Source organism: Cetorhinus maximus, chromosome X, assembly GCF_964194155.1.
Source record: "Cetorhinus maximus chromosome X, sCetMax3.hap1.1, whole genome shotgun sequence".
Taxonomy (NCBI): Eukaryota; Metazoa; Chordata; class Chondrichthyes; order Lamniformes; family Cetorhinidae; genus Cetorhinus; species Cetorhinus maximus.
The window spans coordinates 3,389,656-3,405,940 of record NC_135917.1 but is presented as its reverse complement, the minus strand read 5'-3'; the positions used below and the strand labels follow the sequence as shown (position 1 = coordinate 3,405,940).

At 44.0% G+C, this 16,285-nt stretch overlaps 1 protein-coding gene across 2 annotated transcripts in view; it reads left to right on the top strand.

The window, feature by feature from the left end:
* Nucleotides 1-293: 293 nt before the first annotated feature.
* LOC144672700 (uncharacterized) overlaps nt 294-16,285 on the top strand; it is a 33,928-nt gene continuing 17,936 nt past the window's right edge. For both annotated transcript variants that reach the window (XM_078534621.1, XM_078534620.1), the window contains exons 1-5: nt 294-702; nt 1,650-1,848; nt 6,945-7,258; nt 10,921-11,066; nt 16,044-16,208. In XM_078534621.1, coding sequence (XP_078390747.1) covers nt 656-702; nt 1,650-1,848; nt 6,945-7,258; nt 10,921-11,066; nt 16,044-16,208 — 871 coding nt within the window. In that variant the 5' untranslated portion in view covers nt 294-655. The remainder of the gene's footprint in view (nt 703-1,649; nt 1,849-6,944; nt 7,259-10,920; nt 11,067-16,043; nt 16,209-16,285) is intronic.

Here is a 16,285-nt window from a genome sequence, read left to right as displayed (position 1 = left end):
CTGCTGCGCAGAACTACCTCCCCTCATTGGTCTTGTGTAAATCTACTGTACCCTAAATGAAACGAAAATACTGTAAAACATCTGGATAAAAGACTGGGGCAGGTGACTACCTACCTACTGCAACAGACTCCTCCTACTCTCCTCTGGTACCAACTTTAATGAGCAATCAAAATTAAAGGGGCACAAACAATAATCCACATTATAATTAAAACACAAAGAAAATGGTATTGAATTAAATAATATTATCATTCCCTGTATGCACTACATACGGAAAACTCTGGTGCCCACCTGTCAAGGAAAGCCTTAAACAGAACTCGCGCAGACTCCGCTCTCGCGCTCTGTCGCAAGCTGGAGCTCGCACGAAGTCTCGCAAGAACGGGCGAGATCTTGCAGGTTGCCCCGGTGATGTTTTTGCTCCGCGGTGACTGATTGGATGGTTCGGCGGAGGAACGGACCAATCGAACACTCACTATTTTTTTACGAACTGGACAGGAAAATTCAATATCGCCACGGAGGGAGCGAGCTGCCTGGATTGGAGTAAAAGCGAGATCGGCTGGCAAAGGCAGAACAAAGGGCTACGATCAGAAATAAGTAAAGTTGGAGGAGGAGTTGTGCAGAGGCCTTACTTGCAAAAAAAAAAAATAATTCACCGAGAATGGCCGCCGCTACCGTGAGGGGAGCGTCGGATTCGATAGTCCCCAGGTGAGGATATCCAGTAGGGCCGATAGGGAAGCGAGTGACCCATCTTTATATTCAGATAGCTCCTGGCCAGAGATGGCGAGGACAACATCCCACCGTTCAGGTCAACCCTATTCGCTTTTATACCTTATCTACTGTGTATCACTCATGGTAACGTGGAAAATAACTGAAACTGGGGAGACCCCGCAGGGAAGTATTGACACCAAGATGGCCATTTAAACAGTAAGCATATTGTGCCTTCCCTCTGTAAAATCTAACCTTGCTTCATTATCATTTAAGTTCTGACACAAAGGCATTGTGATTTGTTACACAAATTGTGTGCTTGGGCTTAGCTCTCAAACTTAAGTGCTCCGGGAGGTACTGATAGGGATGGTAGAGGGAGCTTCTGTCAGAGTGCTGGCTTGTGTGCCTTTTAAAGTCTATTTAAGAGCAGCATCGACAGAAGCTTGGCATCAAGCCACTGTTTCTTGGAGGAGTTTCCTGAGGGAGGGTGGGTGATGAAGAAAATGCAAGTCTGTAAGATGAGAAATGAAAGCAGAAAATGCTGGAAAAACTCAGGTCAGGCTGCATCTATGGAAAGAGAAACAATTAAAGTTTCAGGTCGATCAGTTAGTAGAATAGCTTAGTGTTTAGATCTGGCAACTGTGTGTCCATTCTGTAGTCTTGACCAATCAAGTGGCAGGAAAGAGACCAATGGGATTGATGCCTAAGACACCCAGATGCCTTGTTGGCCTTCCAGGCAAAAACCTGTGCAACACCTCTCCAATCATCAACTACTATCTTGATTAAACATCCGTGAATGCTGTGGGTACACATACACGTGATTAGTTTCAGTACACTACTTGTTACCAGATAGAAAAGTAATTTACCATCGTTTTGCTTTGATATTGTACGCCACGTAATACACCACATAACACGGCACACAAAATAATTGTTTGGTTTCTTGGCAGAAATGAATGTCTCACTCAAAAGGCTCGACCCATAAAGCCAACTGTGGCCAACAAAGAAAACCGTCCAAGATTAGTGAGACCAGAGAAAGGACCTGCTATGAGTGGCAGTAGACTACCTATACCAGTGAAAAAGTTGAAAATAAAATCTGTTCCAGACTTCAAAAAGTTGCATCAAAATTGGGATCAAAAATTCCAGAAGGTAAGGTTGTTATCCAGCACACATGGCATTGCTATGCATCGGAGAGCTTGCTGACCTTTAATATAAGATTGGGCAAAATTCTGCATTGCAATATCAGGACAGTGAGAGATGTTTCTGTACAGATTAAACAGGTTAGGACTCTTTTCTCTAGAAAAGAGAAGACTTAAGGGGTGAGCTGATAGAGGCCTTTAAGCTATTGAAAGCATTTGATAGGGTAGAAGTAGAGAAGATGTTTACACATGGGAGAGACTAGAAGTAGGGGATTCATCAATATAACATAGTCACCAATAAATCTAATAGGAAAATTCAAGAGAAACCTATTTATTTAGGGAGTGATGAGAACGTGGAACTCATTGCCACAAGGAGTAGTTGAGGCGAATAGCATAGACGGATCTAAGGAGAAGCTAGCTAACCATGTGAGGGAGAAAGGAATAGAGGATATGCTGATAGAATTAGATGAAGAGGAGTGGGAGGAGGCTCATGTGAAACATGACCTATTGAAAGCAGAAAATGCTGGAAAAACTCAGGTCAGGCTACATCTATGGAAAGAGAAACAATTAAAGTTTCAGGTTGATCAGTTAGTAGAATAGTTTAGTGTTTAGATCTGGCAACCTATGGCATAGACCTATTGGGCTAAACACCCTGGGCGGAATCATCCCAGATTTGCACAAAGTGCGGTAACGGGCAGGAAAAAGGACGTTTTGCCCGCCGGCAGCAATTTAGGCTTTTCACACCATATAATCCCATTCCCGGCGCATCCCGCCTCATTAATAATGCATTCCTGGGAAATACGCCAGACCGCTGGCAGGGCGGCCTCTGATTTTCCCGCCCTGCCATCACCTCAGGCTGTCAGTAGTCCAGGCGCCAGGTCACAGCTTGAGCTCCGTTGTACTGTCACTGTGCTGCAGTCTGAGGCTGCTGCATAGGCATCATCAGCCATATCCTCTGTGGGTAGCTCTTGTCTTCGAGGAGCCAACCCTGCAGCCTCTGTGCACCCTGGAAGATGTCAGGGATCTGAGACCTGCTAAAGATGTAGGAGTCATGGACGCTCCCTGGGAACCGTGCACAGACCTGCAGGATGAGTTTGTGGTGGTCGCACACCAGCTGAACATTCAGCGAGTGGAAGCCCTTGCGGTTGACATAGTTGACTGCTTGTTACCATGAAGATCTAAGCATCACGTGAGTGCAGTTGATGGCACCCTGCACCTGTGGAAGACCAGAGATCTGTGCAAATTCCAGTGCTCTTCCTGGCTTTGCTGATCCCGGGTGAAATGCACAAAGTTCTGTGCCTTCGTGAAGATGGCGTCCGTGACCTCCTCAATACACTTGTGCGTGGAGGCTTGCGAGATCCTGCACAGGTCACCTGTTCAGCCCTGGATGGAGCCATTGATGTAAAAATTGAGTGCCATGGTCACTTTCACGGCCACTGGCAGTGGATGCCCTGCATGCCCAGTGGTGCCAAATCCTGCAGCAGGTGGCATATGTGACCAACCAGTTCCCTAGACATGTGCAGTTTTCGGCGATACCGGTTCTCAGTCATATGCAGGAATGACAGACGCCGTCTATAGACCCTGGGTCTAGCGAAGTGCCTACAGATGGCTCTCTGTGGATCTTCAGCTGCATGTGCAGCAGGCTGCCCCTCACCTTCCACTTGAGGGAAGTGGTCCTCCCTTTGCCAAGTCGAGCCTCCGTCGCACTCTTCTCCTTCTTCTCTGCTCCCTGTAAGCCATGAGGCATACCACTAACTCACCAGGCTCCATGATGTTCTCTTCCTCTAGAATCAAAGAGAGAGAGACATGTGAGTTAGCATATATGTCCCAAGAACCTCTCTTGGTTAAGTCTGAAGGCACTTTCATGCATACAGAAGAGTGCTGGCCACCACTTGGATCGCCAGTGTATAGTGCGTTCATTGACTGTCTGAAACCCCACCCACCTCTGCCCCACTCTGTGGGGGGATGATTCCAGCAAGCAGGACTTATAATTAGATGCAAATGTATTAAAATAACGTTCCCAACGTGCGGTGGTGGGAAACACGGCCTGCCATTGATGGGTGGAGCGGATGATCGCAAACTGGTTTCATGACGGTGTAAAACCGATTTTTGGCCTTCCCAGCATATTGTTCCCGCCCACCCTGATGCCCGACAGCAATGGAGCTGGAAAATTCCGGCCCTGTTTCTGTTCTGTAAACATAATGAAAAGGAAAATTAACCTCTTGATGAATTAATTTTTACTTTAGTTACCCAATTGTGCCTAAGAGAAAAGATTGAATGATCATCTCCTGAACCTGAGGGATCATTGAATTTTGGCAATCAGTCACTCTGAGGGGTTCTGGTCACACTGTTCTGTAGTAGCAAAACTTGAACAATCTCTTGGCGTTATCCCAAACTTCAGGCGCTCCAACCTGTTCATTTTGTATACAAATGAGAGATAATTTTATGACTTGGTGCTCCTGGTGTGGAACTACGTTTGTTGAGAGCACCTATCACCTGAACAACTGTTTGGGAATCCAGGCACACACATCACCCAATGTACTCTTGGTGGGTGTAGATCCCCACCATAAAGGCAAAACTGGGAAAGCTACCCCAAAGAAGCATGAAAATGCAGGTAATTGCATCCCTCTTTCAGCAAGCTTTTCTGTGGCACTGGCTGTACTGTAATTGATCCATGTGACCAAACCAGCAATGATCGTAGTTTATTTCACTATATGTTGTCTTGGGAAATGTATTCTGGATATGCCATTTCTGTATATATTTTTCATTTTGTGTTCAAAGTGAGGGCTATCGGACCTGGGAATGATAATTATAATTCCACTTTGACTTCAGCGTGTTGTGATTGAGCACTCCCAGACCAAATCCAGAATGATGTGCCTCTTATACACCTATGTGAATATCACACACCAATCATCCTTCCGGTTGTGACCGCTTAGTGAGATTGTTATAGAACTTTTATGCTCTTGTCTATATCCAATAGAAGCAAGGTGTACATTGCCTCAAACTCCCATACAACTTTAGGTGGATCTTCATCTCCAAGGCAGGTTGGGTCAGAAGTGAATAGATAGTCTGTGTCAGCTGTGGCTCAGTTGATAGCACATTTGCCTGTGAATCACAAAGTTGTGGGTTCAAGTTCCAATGCTTGAGCACAAGAATCAAGGCTGACACTCCAGTGCAGTATTGAGGGAGCATTGCACTGTCAGAGGTGCCGTCTTTCGAATGAGATGTTAAACCGAGACCTCCGTCTACCCGCTCAGATGGATGTAAAAGATCTCATGCCACTATTTCAAAAAGCAGCAGAGTCATCCCCAGTGTCCTGGCCAACCTTTATCCTCAATCACCATCACTAAAACAGATTCTCACATTGCTAATGGCGGGAGTTTGCTGAGTGCAAATTATCTGCCGCATTTCATACATTACAACAGTGACTACATTTCAAAAAATACTTTGGCTGTAAAGCACTTTGAGGTGTTCGTGAAAAGTGCTATATAAGTGCAAGTCTTTCTATGTCTTTTTTTAACCAACTAAGTTACTCAGCCTCCATAAATGAAAGCAATGTTACTACATTTCAAACCATGTAATTTGATTTCACAAGCCAAACATCAGCAGAAATTGAACTTGAGGTGCTGTAGACTACCACAGGTACTGGCTTATAAAATTTCATGTAGCTCTCTTCAACTACAAGATTTTCTAAAACACCCATCAGTTAATTGAATACCATATTGTGAGATTAAGTGCTATGTTTTGGCATCAATTCAAAATAAAATTGTTAAAGTACTAATCTCAAAGCACCTATTAGGCAAATGTTTTGCGCCTTCCTAGTTGGGTAACCAAGAGACACTAATACACGGAAGCGGTGTGAATGAATTTTGGTCATGCATAGTTGCAAACTGTAATGATCTCAAAAGGGACTTCAGTCATTAATAAAACCAGTTATAGAATTTAATCTGCCTCTCAGACTAATTGCTTCTTCTGTTGTGATCAGAAGAGAATTGTAAAAATCCAGTGTATTGGTCAGACCTATGACTTGTACCATGCAGTCAGGAAAAGCTTCCTTTTTACCAATTTTATCCTCAAGGCTCATGATAGCTAGAGGTTCCATGGCTGCCAATATCCTTCTGATCCCTCAAGTAGGTAGCCATTTAAGTGTGAAGCTAAGCAGGGGTAGGAAGTTGTTTGGACATGGGGAGGAAAAAACAATCATAGCCAATCCTATCCTGGTGTTGATACCTGCACGCACACTTTCCAGCAGGAGTGGGAGCCCTGTCATGTCTCTCCATCCTCCATCAGCCCCCAGATATGGAGATGCAACGTAGCACACCCAACACTATCCTAGCTGGGTTAGCTAACTGAACAAAGATGGCAAGGGATATCATTTAGGACTTTTTTTTATTGTTTTGTGAATTGCTGCACCCCATGCTTTTCAGGTAATTTTAAAAATTTGCAGTGTTTTACAGTAATTAAGTTGACATGGAGCTGGCTTGTGTTCATTGTTCTGATTCACTAGGTTGAATTTAGTACAAACAAGAAATGATTCCAACAGTTGTTTTGTAGTACAGAACTTGAATATTGCTGAATATTATTATTGTGATCATTTGAAATCTGGCATTCTTGCATTTGTCCTGAGGAGTGCAAGATGAAGAGCTTTGGCACCATGTCTCGCTTTTCAGAAAAATGATTCCTAAACAAAACCTTGTAAAATGAGACATTTTAGATTTTACTCTAAAAAGAGTTCATCGCAATGTAGCTAATTCAACACATTTCAGAACCTTTATAACTAGATGCTCTCCTCCAGCTCTCAAAACTGTTTTCCTGAGTTAGCTCTACTCCAGTCCAAGCCACATATTTCTTTACTAGATTTCAAGACTATTTCAGAAAATATCACTGTCCATTAATGATGGGAAGTTCCTCCCCAATTTTGATTGCTTAACATGTGCCTGACTGAGTCTGAAATTGACAAATTGAATCATTCATTTCTTGCTAAACAGCACTGAATTGAGTAAACTTGCGTTGCCAGTGTCTTTGTTTGTCATGTTTTAATTTGAATGTTTTTATTCCAAAGGCAGTTGATCACATCTTGGATATTATTGTTTTATATCATTTTAGAAACAAGCAATTGCCAAAAAGGCCTGCACCCAGCCAGTTCCGTTTAACTTTGGAACATCCAGAGGATCCAAGTCAACTCCGTTGATGAGCACAGATCAAAATATACAAGTGATTTCTGTGGTAACCAGGAAAGAGTCAGCTGAATCCGAGGAAAGTTATCCAGTTCATGCCAAGTGTGTGATGGCAGCTAAAGATCAGGCTGCAGTTGAATCAAAACCAACCCAGAACCCAGCTCACCAAGAGTGCAGAGACTTGGCTCCTAGCATTGCAACCCTGAAACTTGACCAGAGTGAGGTGGTGAACAAAGAAAATTAGTAAGTATAAAATTAGTTTCGCTCTCTTCCTGCCCCCATTGTGAAAGAAGGAAAAGGGCTGGTAAAGTAAATCAAATATAAAGGAACCTATATAAAGTTGGATAACGAATCGGAGTTTCATAAAAGATTTTTTTACTAATTATGTATGCTCACTTTTTTAAGTGAGGTTAAGGTGTAAAATGATGTACAAGGCTGGCTGGTGATGAAATGGCTGGAATGTTGCACTGTGACATATTGTTCTTCTTCCAGATACTTCTACTCATCGTGGGGGTCAGTTAGCTCGGTTGGCTAGAGGGTGGTGCACGATGACGCCAATGGTGCAGGTTCAATCCCTGGACTGGCTGTGGTAGTTCATGGAGGGCAGCCTCCTTGCCTTGCCCCACACTTGATGTGAAATGGTGCCTGTCAATCCGCCATCTTCGTCTCCGTGCTCACTTCTTTGGGCAGGAGTCCTCTCCCCGTTCAACGGATCCTTTTACCCACCTCCAATATTCTCCCTCCACCTGGACCCCTCCCTCTGGATTCTTACCTTCTCTTGATCTTTTCATTGAGAACTGTCGGCGTGACATTAGCCGTCTCAATTTCTCTGCTCCTCTCACCCATTCTAATCTGTCTCTCTCTGAACTTACTGCACTCCGTTCTCTCAGGTCCAACCCCAACATTATCATCAAACCCGCTGACAAGGGTGGCCACAAGAGAGGCATTGACCTCTACCTCGTGGAGGCTGAGCGTCAACTCGCAGACACTTCCTCCTACCTCTCCCTGGACCATGACCCCACCACGGAACATCAAGCCATTGTTTCCAGGACTGTCACTGACCTCATCTCCTCTGGAGATCTTCCTCCCACAGCTTCCAACCTGATAGTCGCCCAACCTCAGACGGCCCGCTTCTACTTCCTACCCAAAATCCACAAACGGAACTGTCCTGGCAGACCGATCATGTCAGCCTGTTCCTGCCCCACGGAACTCATTTCTCGTTATCTTGACTCCCTTCTCTCTCCCCTTGTCCAGTCCCTTCCCACTTACATCCGTGATTCCTCTGACACCTTACGTCACATCAACAATTTCCAGTTCCCTGGCCCCAACTGCTTCCTCTTCACCATGGACGTCCAATCCCTCTACACCTCCATCCCCCACCTGGATGGTCTGAGGGCCCTTAGCTTCTTCCTTGAACAGAGGCCCGAACAATCCCCATCCACCACTATCCTCCGTCTGGCTGAACTTGTTCTCACACTGAACAATTTCTCCTTTAACTCCTCTCACTTCCTCCAAATAAAAGGTGTGGCTATGGGTACCCGCATGGGCCCCAGCTAAGCCTGTCTCTTTATGGGGTATGTGGAACATTCCTTGTTCCAGTCCTACTCCGGCCCCCTCCCACAACTCTTTCTCCGGTACATCGATGATTACTTCAGTGCTGCTTCATGCTCTCGTTGAGACCTGGAAAAATTTATTAATTTTGCTTCCAATCTCCACCCCTCCATCATTTTCACATGGTCCGTCTCTGACACTTCTCTTCCCTTCCTTGACCTCTCTGTCTCAATTTCTGATGATAGACTGTCCACCAATATCCATTACAAGCCTACCGACTCCCACAGCTACCTCGACTACAGCTCCTCACACCCCGCTTCCTGTAAGGACTCCATCCCATTCTCTCGGTTCCTTCGCCTCCGTCGCATCTGTTCTGATGACGCTACCTTCAAAAACAGTTCCTCTGACATGTCCTCCTTCTTCCTTAACCGAGGTTTTCCACCCACGGTCGTTGACAGGGCCCTCAACCATGTCCGGCCCATCTCCCGCGCATCCGCCCTCACGCCTTCTCCTCCCACCCAGAAACATGACAGGGTCCCCCTTGTCCTCACTTATCACCCCACCAGCCTCCGCATTCAAAGGATCATCCTCCGCCATTTCCGCCAACTCCAGCATGATGCCACCACCAAACACATCTTCCCTTCACCCCCCCCGGCGGCATTCCGTAGGGATTGTTCCCTCCGGGACACCCTGGTCCACTCCTCCATCACCACCTACTCCTCAACCCCCACCTATGGCACCTCCCCATGCCCACGCAGAAGATGCAACACCTGCCCCTTCACTTCCTCTCTCCTCACCGTCCAAGGGCCCAAACACTCCTTTCAAGTGAAGCAGCATTTCACTTGCATTTCCCCTAACTTAATCTACTGCATTCGTTGCTCCCAATGCGGTCTCCTCTACATTGGAGAGACCAAACGCAAACTGGGCGACCGCTTTGCAGAACACCTGCGGTCTGTCCGCAAGAAAGACCCAAACCTCCCTGTCGCTTGCCATTTTAACACTCCACCCTGCTCTCTTGCCCACTTGTCTGTCCTTGGCTTGCTGCATTGTTCCAGTGAAGCCCAACGCAAACTGGAGGAACAGCACCTCATCTTCCGACTAGGCACCTTACAGCCTTCCGGGCTGAATATTGAATTCAACAACTTTAGATCTTAAACTCCCCCTCCCCCCATCCCCACCCCGTTTCCTCCCCCTTCCTTTTGTTTTTTTATTGTTTTCAATAATTTATATAGATTTTTCTTTTCCCACCTATTTCCATTATTTTTAAATCTACAACTAATACCTTGTCAATCTTTCCACCCCATCCCCACTAGAGCTGTACCTTGAGTGTCCTGCCATCCATTCTTAATTAGCACTTTTCTTAGATAATATCACCACCTTCAACACCTCTTTGATCCTTTTGTCTGTGACATCTTTTGATTATCTGCTCCTATCACTGCTTGCTTGTCCCTACAACCACCCCACCCTCAACTTCTCTCCCCCCGCCCCCCACCTTAAACCAGCTTATATTTCACCCCTCTCCTAACAATACTTCAGTTCTGTTGAAGGGTCGTGTGGATCTGAAACGTCAACTCTTTTCTTCTCCACCGATGCTGCCAGACCTGCTGAGTTTTTCCAGGTAATTCTGTTTTTGTTTTGGATTTCCAGCATCCGCAGTAGTTTTTTGTTTTTATCATATGTATATAACCACTTGCCTCTCTCTAACAGAGAGATTCCTATGGTCCCTTGTGGACTATGGTTAATTACCATCTACTCACTGCACAGGCTAGCTGAAATGTGGCTAACAAGAGACAAAGTGCCAATTCACAAACTATTAGAGCAATATAATTTTGTGAAAATACAAATAGGAACTGTCATCTGCTGTAAAAAGTCTTGGAGATTGATCATGGTTGATACCTGTTCCCCAGCCTGCAGGATTTACCTCTGTTTTTTTTCTTGATTTATTGACTGAGACATTACTTGAAGGATTTTCAATTAACCTCCTTTATTTTTACAAGTGAGCCTGAGCTGGTAACCTGTTCCTTAGCTAATAGTTGGAGAATGGAATCCATTGTTTTCTAATTATGCAATTGGGAAAGAGGTGATGTATATATCAAATCTTCTTGAATTTGTTTAAAGCCACCAGCATTATACACTTATTAAGATTGTGTTTACTCAACACTGAAATCGTTCTAAATTTATACTACCAACTCATATTGTTCTAATCTCCCCTAGTTGGTTATTGTATGAAAAGTATTTTTAAGTGTTGAATCCTCAAGTCATCAATAGTATTCAATGATCTTGAATTTCTGGTCTGTCTTATGGTTTAGTGCTTATGGTAATAATGTAGTTTCACTATTCTTATCTGTCTCCAGCTTTGTTCCTTGGCAGGCAAATGCCACTCCAAGTAAAACTAAGAGCTTCTACATCCAGAGCTCAGCACCTGAGATCAAACTGCCTTCGCCACCAGAAAAAGCAAAAATAGAGATCGTACAGAATGAGAACATTAAACCAAATACAGGTGCTTGGAATAAATCCTTCGATGCAATCTTGAAGAGGGTAGAATGCGTGTGGGGGCATGTGCAATCAATGTTCTGTTTTAGATGAGTGAATGTGAGCCAGTTGACCCAATCGACCCAAATATACAAAACCAAAGCCCAGTTTGACTAAAATGTGCAGATTGCTTGTCTCTCTATGTTAAAACATTGCTAAAATCACATATGTTGGTAGTGTGGAGAGAAGAACTATGGAAGCTTTACCCTATCCCTATGCCTGTGACCTCCCTTGAGTCACAAAACACATCTTTAGTAAAAGATAAAAGTGGCATTAACCGTGCAGCTGCCTTTAGGAAAAGCAGAGCTGCTGCTTTCTGGTAATTGTCAGTGTTGTTCCCTTCTTACTTGACTGAAGGTGTGGCCATTTTCTCTTTCTGTTCTGCAGGAGAAAAGGGAAAAATGGTTCAAGGTTAATGGTGAGTTTAAGCATAAGATCCATTCTTGTGGTAAATGGAAAGATGGAGCAAGATTGTAAAATTGTAGGCTGTAAACTTGTATTTAGAATAATAATATAGATTAAAATGGAGGGGGTGTTAACACTTCATTTCAATCCAGATCAAAGATTGACTTCTGTTGTCAGAATGTCGATCCCATTTCAAGTCTTTCAGTCTCATGGACTGCAATGTAGTCCTGGGAACTAGATGAGTTGAACATTGTCTGAAACTTGAAAACTTGTGACTCGTTCTCTACAAACTTTTCTGTATTTATAATAAATAGTAAAATGCCCCAAAACAAATGCAATACCATGGTTTGGGATGTTCACTTGAAATCTTTGAATTCAAGATGTAATTGGCATGCTTTGCACAGATAACTAACCAAAGAGAACACGATAAAACCACTTGTACAGTGAGTAAAGAAATTTAGATAGTAAAAGATCTAGTGAAGAATTTCCATGCCATTTTGACATAATTTCAGTGCATAATCGGGACAAGGCAGGAAAATGGGGCAGATGATGTTTATGCGAGTTTCTGCCTCACACTTGATCTTTTTCCCACATACTAATTCCCGTGGGCTTTTTGGCCCTTCCCACAATGTGTCAGCCAAATCCCAATTGACCTAGTTTTCATATGCAGGAACAGTGTCTCAAAACCAGCAACCTTGGGACTGAGGCCATACCGGATTCAGATCTTTCTGGATTTCGGGTCGGTTTGATTCGGGCCATGGGTGATCTGGGCCAAGCCGGGTAGGGAGGGATCAAGGGTTGCTTGGACCGTGGGAATAGATCAGCACGCAAAGCAGCAAAGCTGATAACTAATCAGGCCCCACACTGCGCCAATGTAGTGCCTAGCCAAATTGTCCAGGTAAGTTTTTTTTTAAAATATATTTTTCAATTAAAATTGATATATGGCACATGATAAAAATGCCTGGTTTTCGGACAGCTCCGGTTTTTGGACAGCTGCATTTGAGACACTGTACTGTATTAAAATGAGGGCCATTGGCACTGCAGCACCCAGTTTCCTGCTTTTACACTCAAAGCACTTGAGGTAAGTTAAATCAAGAATTCACCTGGACTTGCTTCTGTTAGGATGAGACCACCAGGAAATTTTCACTCTCCTTCCCACAGTGAGGGTTTCTCAGGTGCAGATATGGCACGTTATGTCATTATGCTGGAAGAGCAGCACAATGTGGAGCAAAGGAGAATTGGGCAGCATTTACTGCAAGGGCCATCCGAGCACATCTCATTACTGAAATCTTCTATGTAATACAGTCTATCCTTGGCACTAGTGCCATACCACCACCTCTTATTCCTTCAAATAAAAGAACGTTTCCTCAAGTTTCTTATCCTACATTGTGACAAGAACTCAACCCTAGGTGACCATGTTAGTAATCATCTCCTGAGTGAATAAATCAGCTCCAAATAACTGCATCCTTTCCAGCAGGAGTCTAAATTCCACGAGGAACGAAGTGCATCATCAGTGCACGTTCTATTTTATTACAATGAAGTCCAAAGTGAACTGAAGCCAACCTACTCTTTCTTAACACTGTGCTTCTCTTGGTTAACCTGAGGGCAGGATCACAAGAGGTGGTTGACCTTCTCATCCTCTACAGAAGAGTCATGGGACATGAAGATGGCTGGCCTTCTTTTGATGGCAGCTGACTCATTTGCATCTATGGACCTTATTCCTGGGCAGCCTGGCCTCACCTCTCATGTTCCAATGGCCTGCTCTGAGAGGGAAGGCCTGGCATGTGCTGCTGTGACAGTATCAGGTAGGTGGACTCCAGCTATTGCCATTCCACTGGCCCCCTGATCTGAGTGCCCACTGATCTATGGGATGGCTGAGCTGATGACAGCTATCAGATCCTGAAATTCCTGAGATACAACAGCCTGCATTGCAGCTGCCATGGTCTGGAAGTTGGTCTGCAGGGTGATAGCTGTTCTCTGCCCTACTGTCACCAGAGCTGCAGTCAGTGTTCCTGTTGAGGTGGAAGCACCCATTGGTGTCTGGCCACTGCTTAGGTGGGAGTCTGCAGCAGATTCCAGTGAAGCTGCCACAGGGTCCATTGGGTTATTGCTGCAAACAGGAACTGTAGACTTTACTCATGCCCATTAGTGCCACACATCCTTGGATATTGACCTTGGAGCCTTTATGTAGGTATGGTGTTAGCTGAAGCTCCGTGGGTAACACTCTCGCCTCTTGAGTCAGAAGGTTGTAGGTGCAAATTCCACTCCAGAGACTTGAGCACAAAATCTAGGCTGATACTCCAGTGCACAGAGTGACTGTGGGAGTACTGCATTGGCGGAGGTGCCATCTTTTGGTGAGAGGTTAAACCAAGTCCCTGTCTGCTCTCTCACGTGGACCTGAGAGAGCCTGTGGCACTATTTCAAAGAACAGTAGGGAGTTCTCCTCTATCCTGGCCAATATTTCTCTCTCAACCGACATTACCAGAAACAGATTACCTGGTCGTTATCACGTTGCTGTATGCAACTTGGCTACTGTGTTTTTTTGCATTACATCAGTGACTGCAAAAGTGTTTCATTCATTCACTGCCTCCAGGTGGAATGACTGAGATTTATGGCAGATTTGCTCAAGGCGGGCTTACTGGTAAAATTGCGGCATTTTGTTCACTGCCTATGTGCAATGCCCTGCTGCTTTGTTTGGCTGCATGCAACTTCTGCTCCTATGGTAGATATTCTTGAAAAGTGGTGCAAACAGATTAGTGAAATACAAGTCAAGTGGTCCCTCAGCTCAGATTTTCACAAAGATGGAACACCATGTTAGCTCGGACTTATTCTTCATTCACAGATGGATGCCAGTTTCCATCTGCAAAAAATCTTCTGTGAACCCAAATTTTCCAATTCACTGCCATGTGTGGGGTATCATAACATGTCTTGGCTAACAATCCCTAATCACGGTATGGAGAATCGGTGAAATATTCATTGTGTCCTCCCATTACTTCCATAGGTGGAAAATAATTTAACCAATGTGTAAAGACTAAAACTACTTTCAATCAAACAATCCTCTTTGGTGGACCCTCAAAAAGTGATATTGTGCATGTATGACAAATTTCATGTTTCTGATGGAGTTTGAATACATCATCAGATCTAGAGCTGTGCTGTATGTCATTGGACATTTTTCATGTTCTTTTAAACTTCTTTTAAATGCTGAATAATTCACCAAATGTAAAATCTGTTCATCATCTGAATACTGTTGTTTCCCACGTGCATTTCCCTTTTGCATTTATTATGGAATTTCTTATTTTCTTTAAATGATGTGAGATTAGGAGCAGCTCCCATCATCATCAAGCATATGAACATTTGCAAAGTTGTTTGCAGCAAGCATATTTTACAGGTCGATTTCCACATGCTGAATCTGCCATTTTATAACTTAGAAGGTATCGGTTTCCATGTTTAACCCCAGCTATTTTAAAATCTACAAATTTTCCAATTCAAGAACAAGAACAAAGAACAAAGAAAAGTACAGCACAGGAACAGGCCCTTCGGCCCTCCAAGCCTGTGCCGATCATATTGCCCGTCAATGAAAACATTTTGCACTTCCGGGGTCCGTATCCCTCTATTCCCATCCTATTCATGTATTTGTCAAGCTGCCTCTTAAACACCACTATCGTACCTACTTCCACCACCACCTCTGGCAGCGAATTCCAGACACTCACTACCCTATGCGTAAAAAACTTGCCCCGCACATCTCCTCTATAGTTTTCTCCTCTCACCTTAAATCTATGTCCCCTAGTAATTGACTCTTCCACCCTGGGAAAAAGCTTCTGACTATCTACTCTGTCCATGCCATTCATAATTTTGTAAACTTCTATCAAGTCGCCCCTCAATCTCCATCGCTCTGGTGAGAACAATCCGAGTTTCTCCAACCTCTCCTCATAGCTAATAACCTCCAGACCAGGCAGCATCCTGGTAAACCTCCTCTGCACCCTCTCCAATGCCTCCATATCCTTCTGGTAATGTGGCGACCAGAATTGCACGCAATATTCCAAGTGTGGCCTAACCAAGGTTCTATACAGCTGCAGCATGACTTCCCAGCTTTTATACTCAATACCCCTGCCAATGAAGGCAAGCATGCCATATGCCTTCCTGACTACCTTATCCACCTGCATTGCCACTTTCAGTAACCTGTGGTGACCAGATCCCTCTGCCCGTCGATGCACATAAGGGTTCTGCCACTCACAAACATCTGGATAAAATTAGATTATTTATACAAATGGCCATTTATGCTGCAGATTCATATATTCTGTAATAATTTTACAATGTAAGTTATGCACATTGGAATTCTCCCAACAAAGGGACAAAATGTGTTCCTAACTGTTTTATATTATGTTCCTATGTAGGCAGTGAGTTTGATATTCTTTTGAGCCTCTTGAATTACAACATGTGGCGTTGTGCTCATATACTACATTTTTAAGGTGATGTAACATTGTGTGTAGTGTTTCCATCAGAGGAGATCTAAAATAACTATTTTTCTGTACAATTGTAGGCAATAGTGATGAAGATTTTGAGAGTAATCCAATAGCTCTGCAGAGCATCCTATCGAATGTTGGAATTAATGCTTTTAATGTTATCAATGGCAAACTCAGCCTGGCACACACACTATCTATGAAAACGAATGTCCAAAATTATAAGCCGTCTAACCTAAATCCAGGTATTTTCCCTATCGAGCATTTTTAACAACTTTGAAATTATTTCAAACTGAAAACATTGTTTAGATTGGAAGCTGTA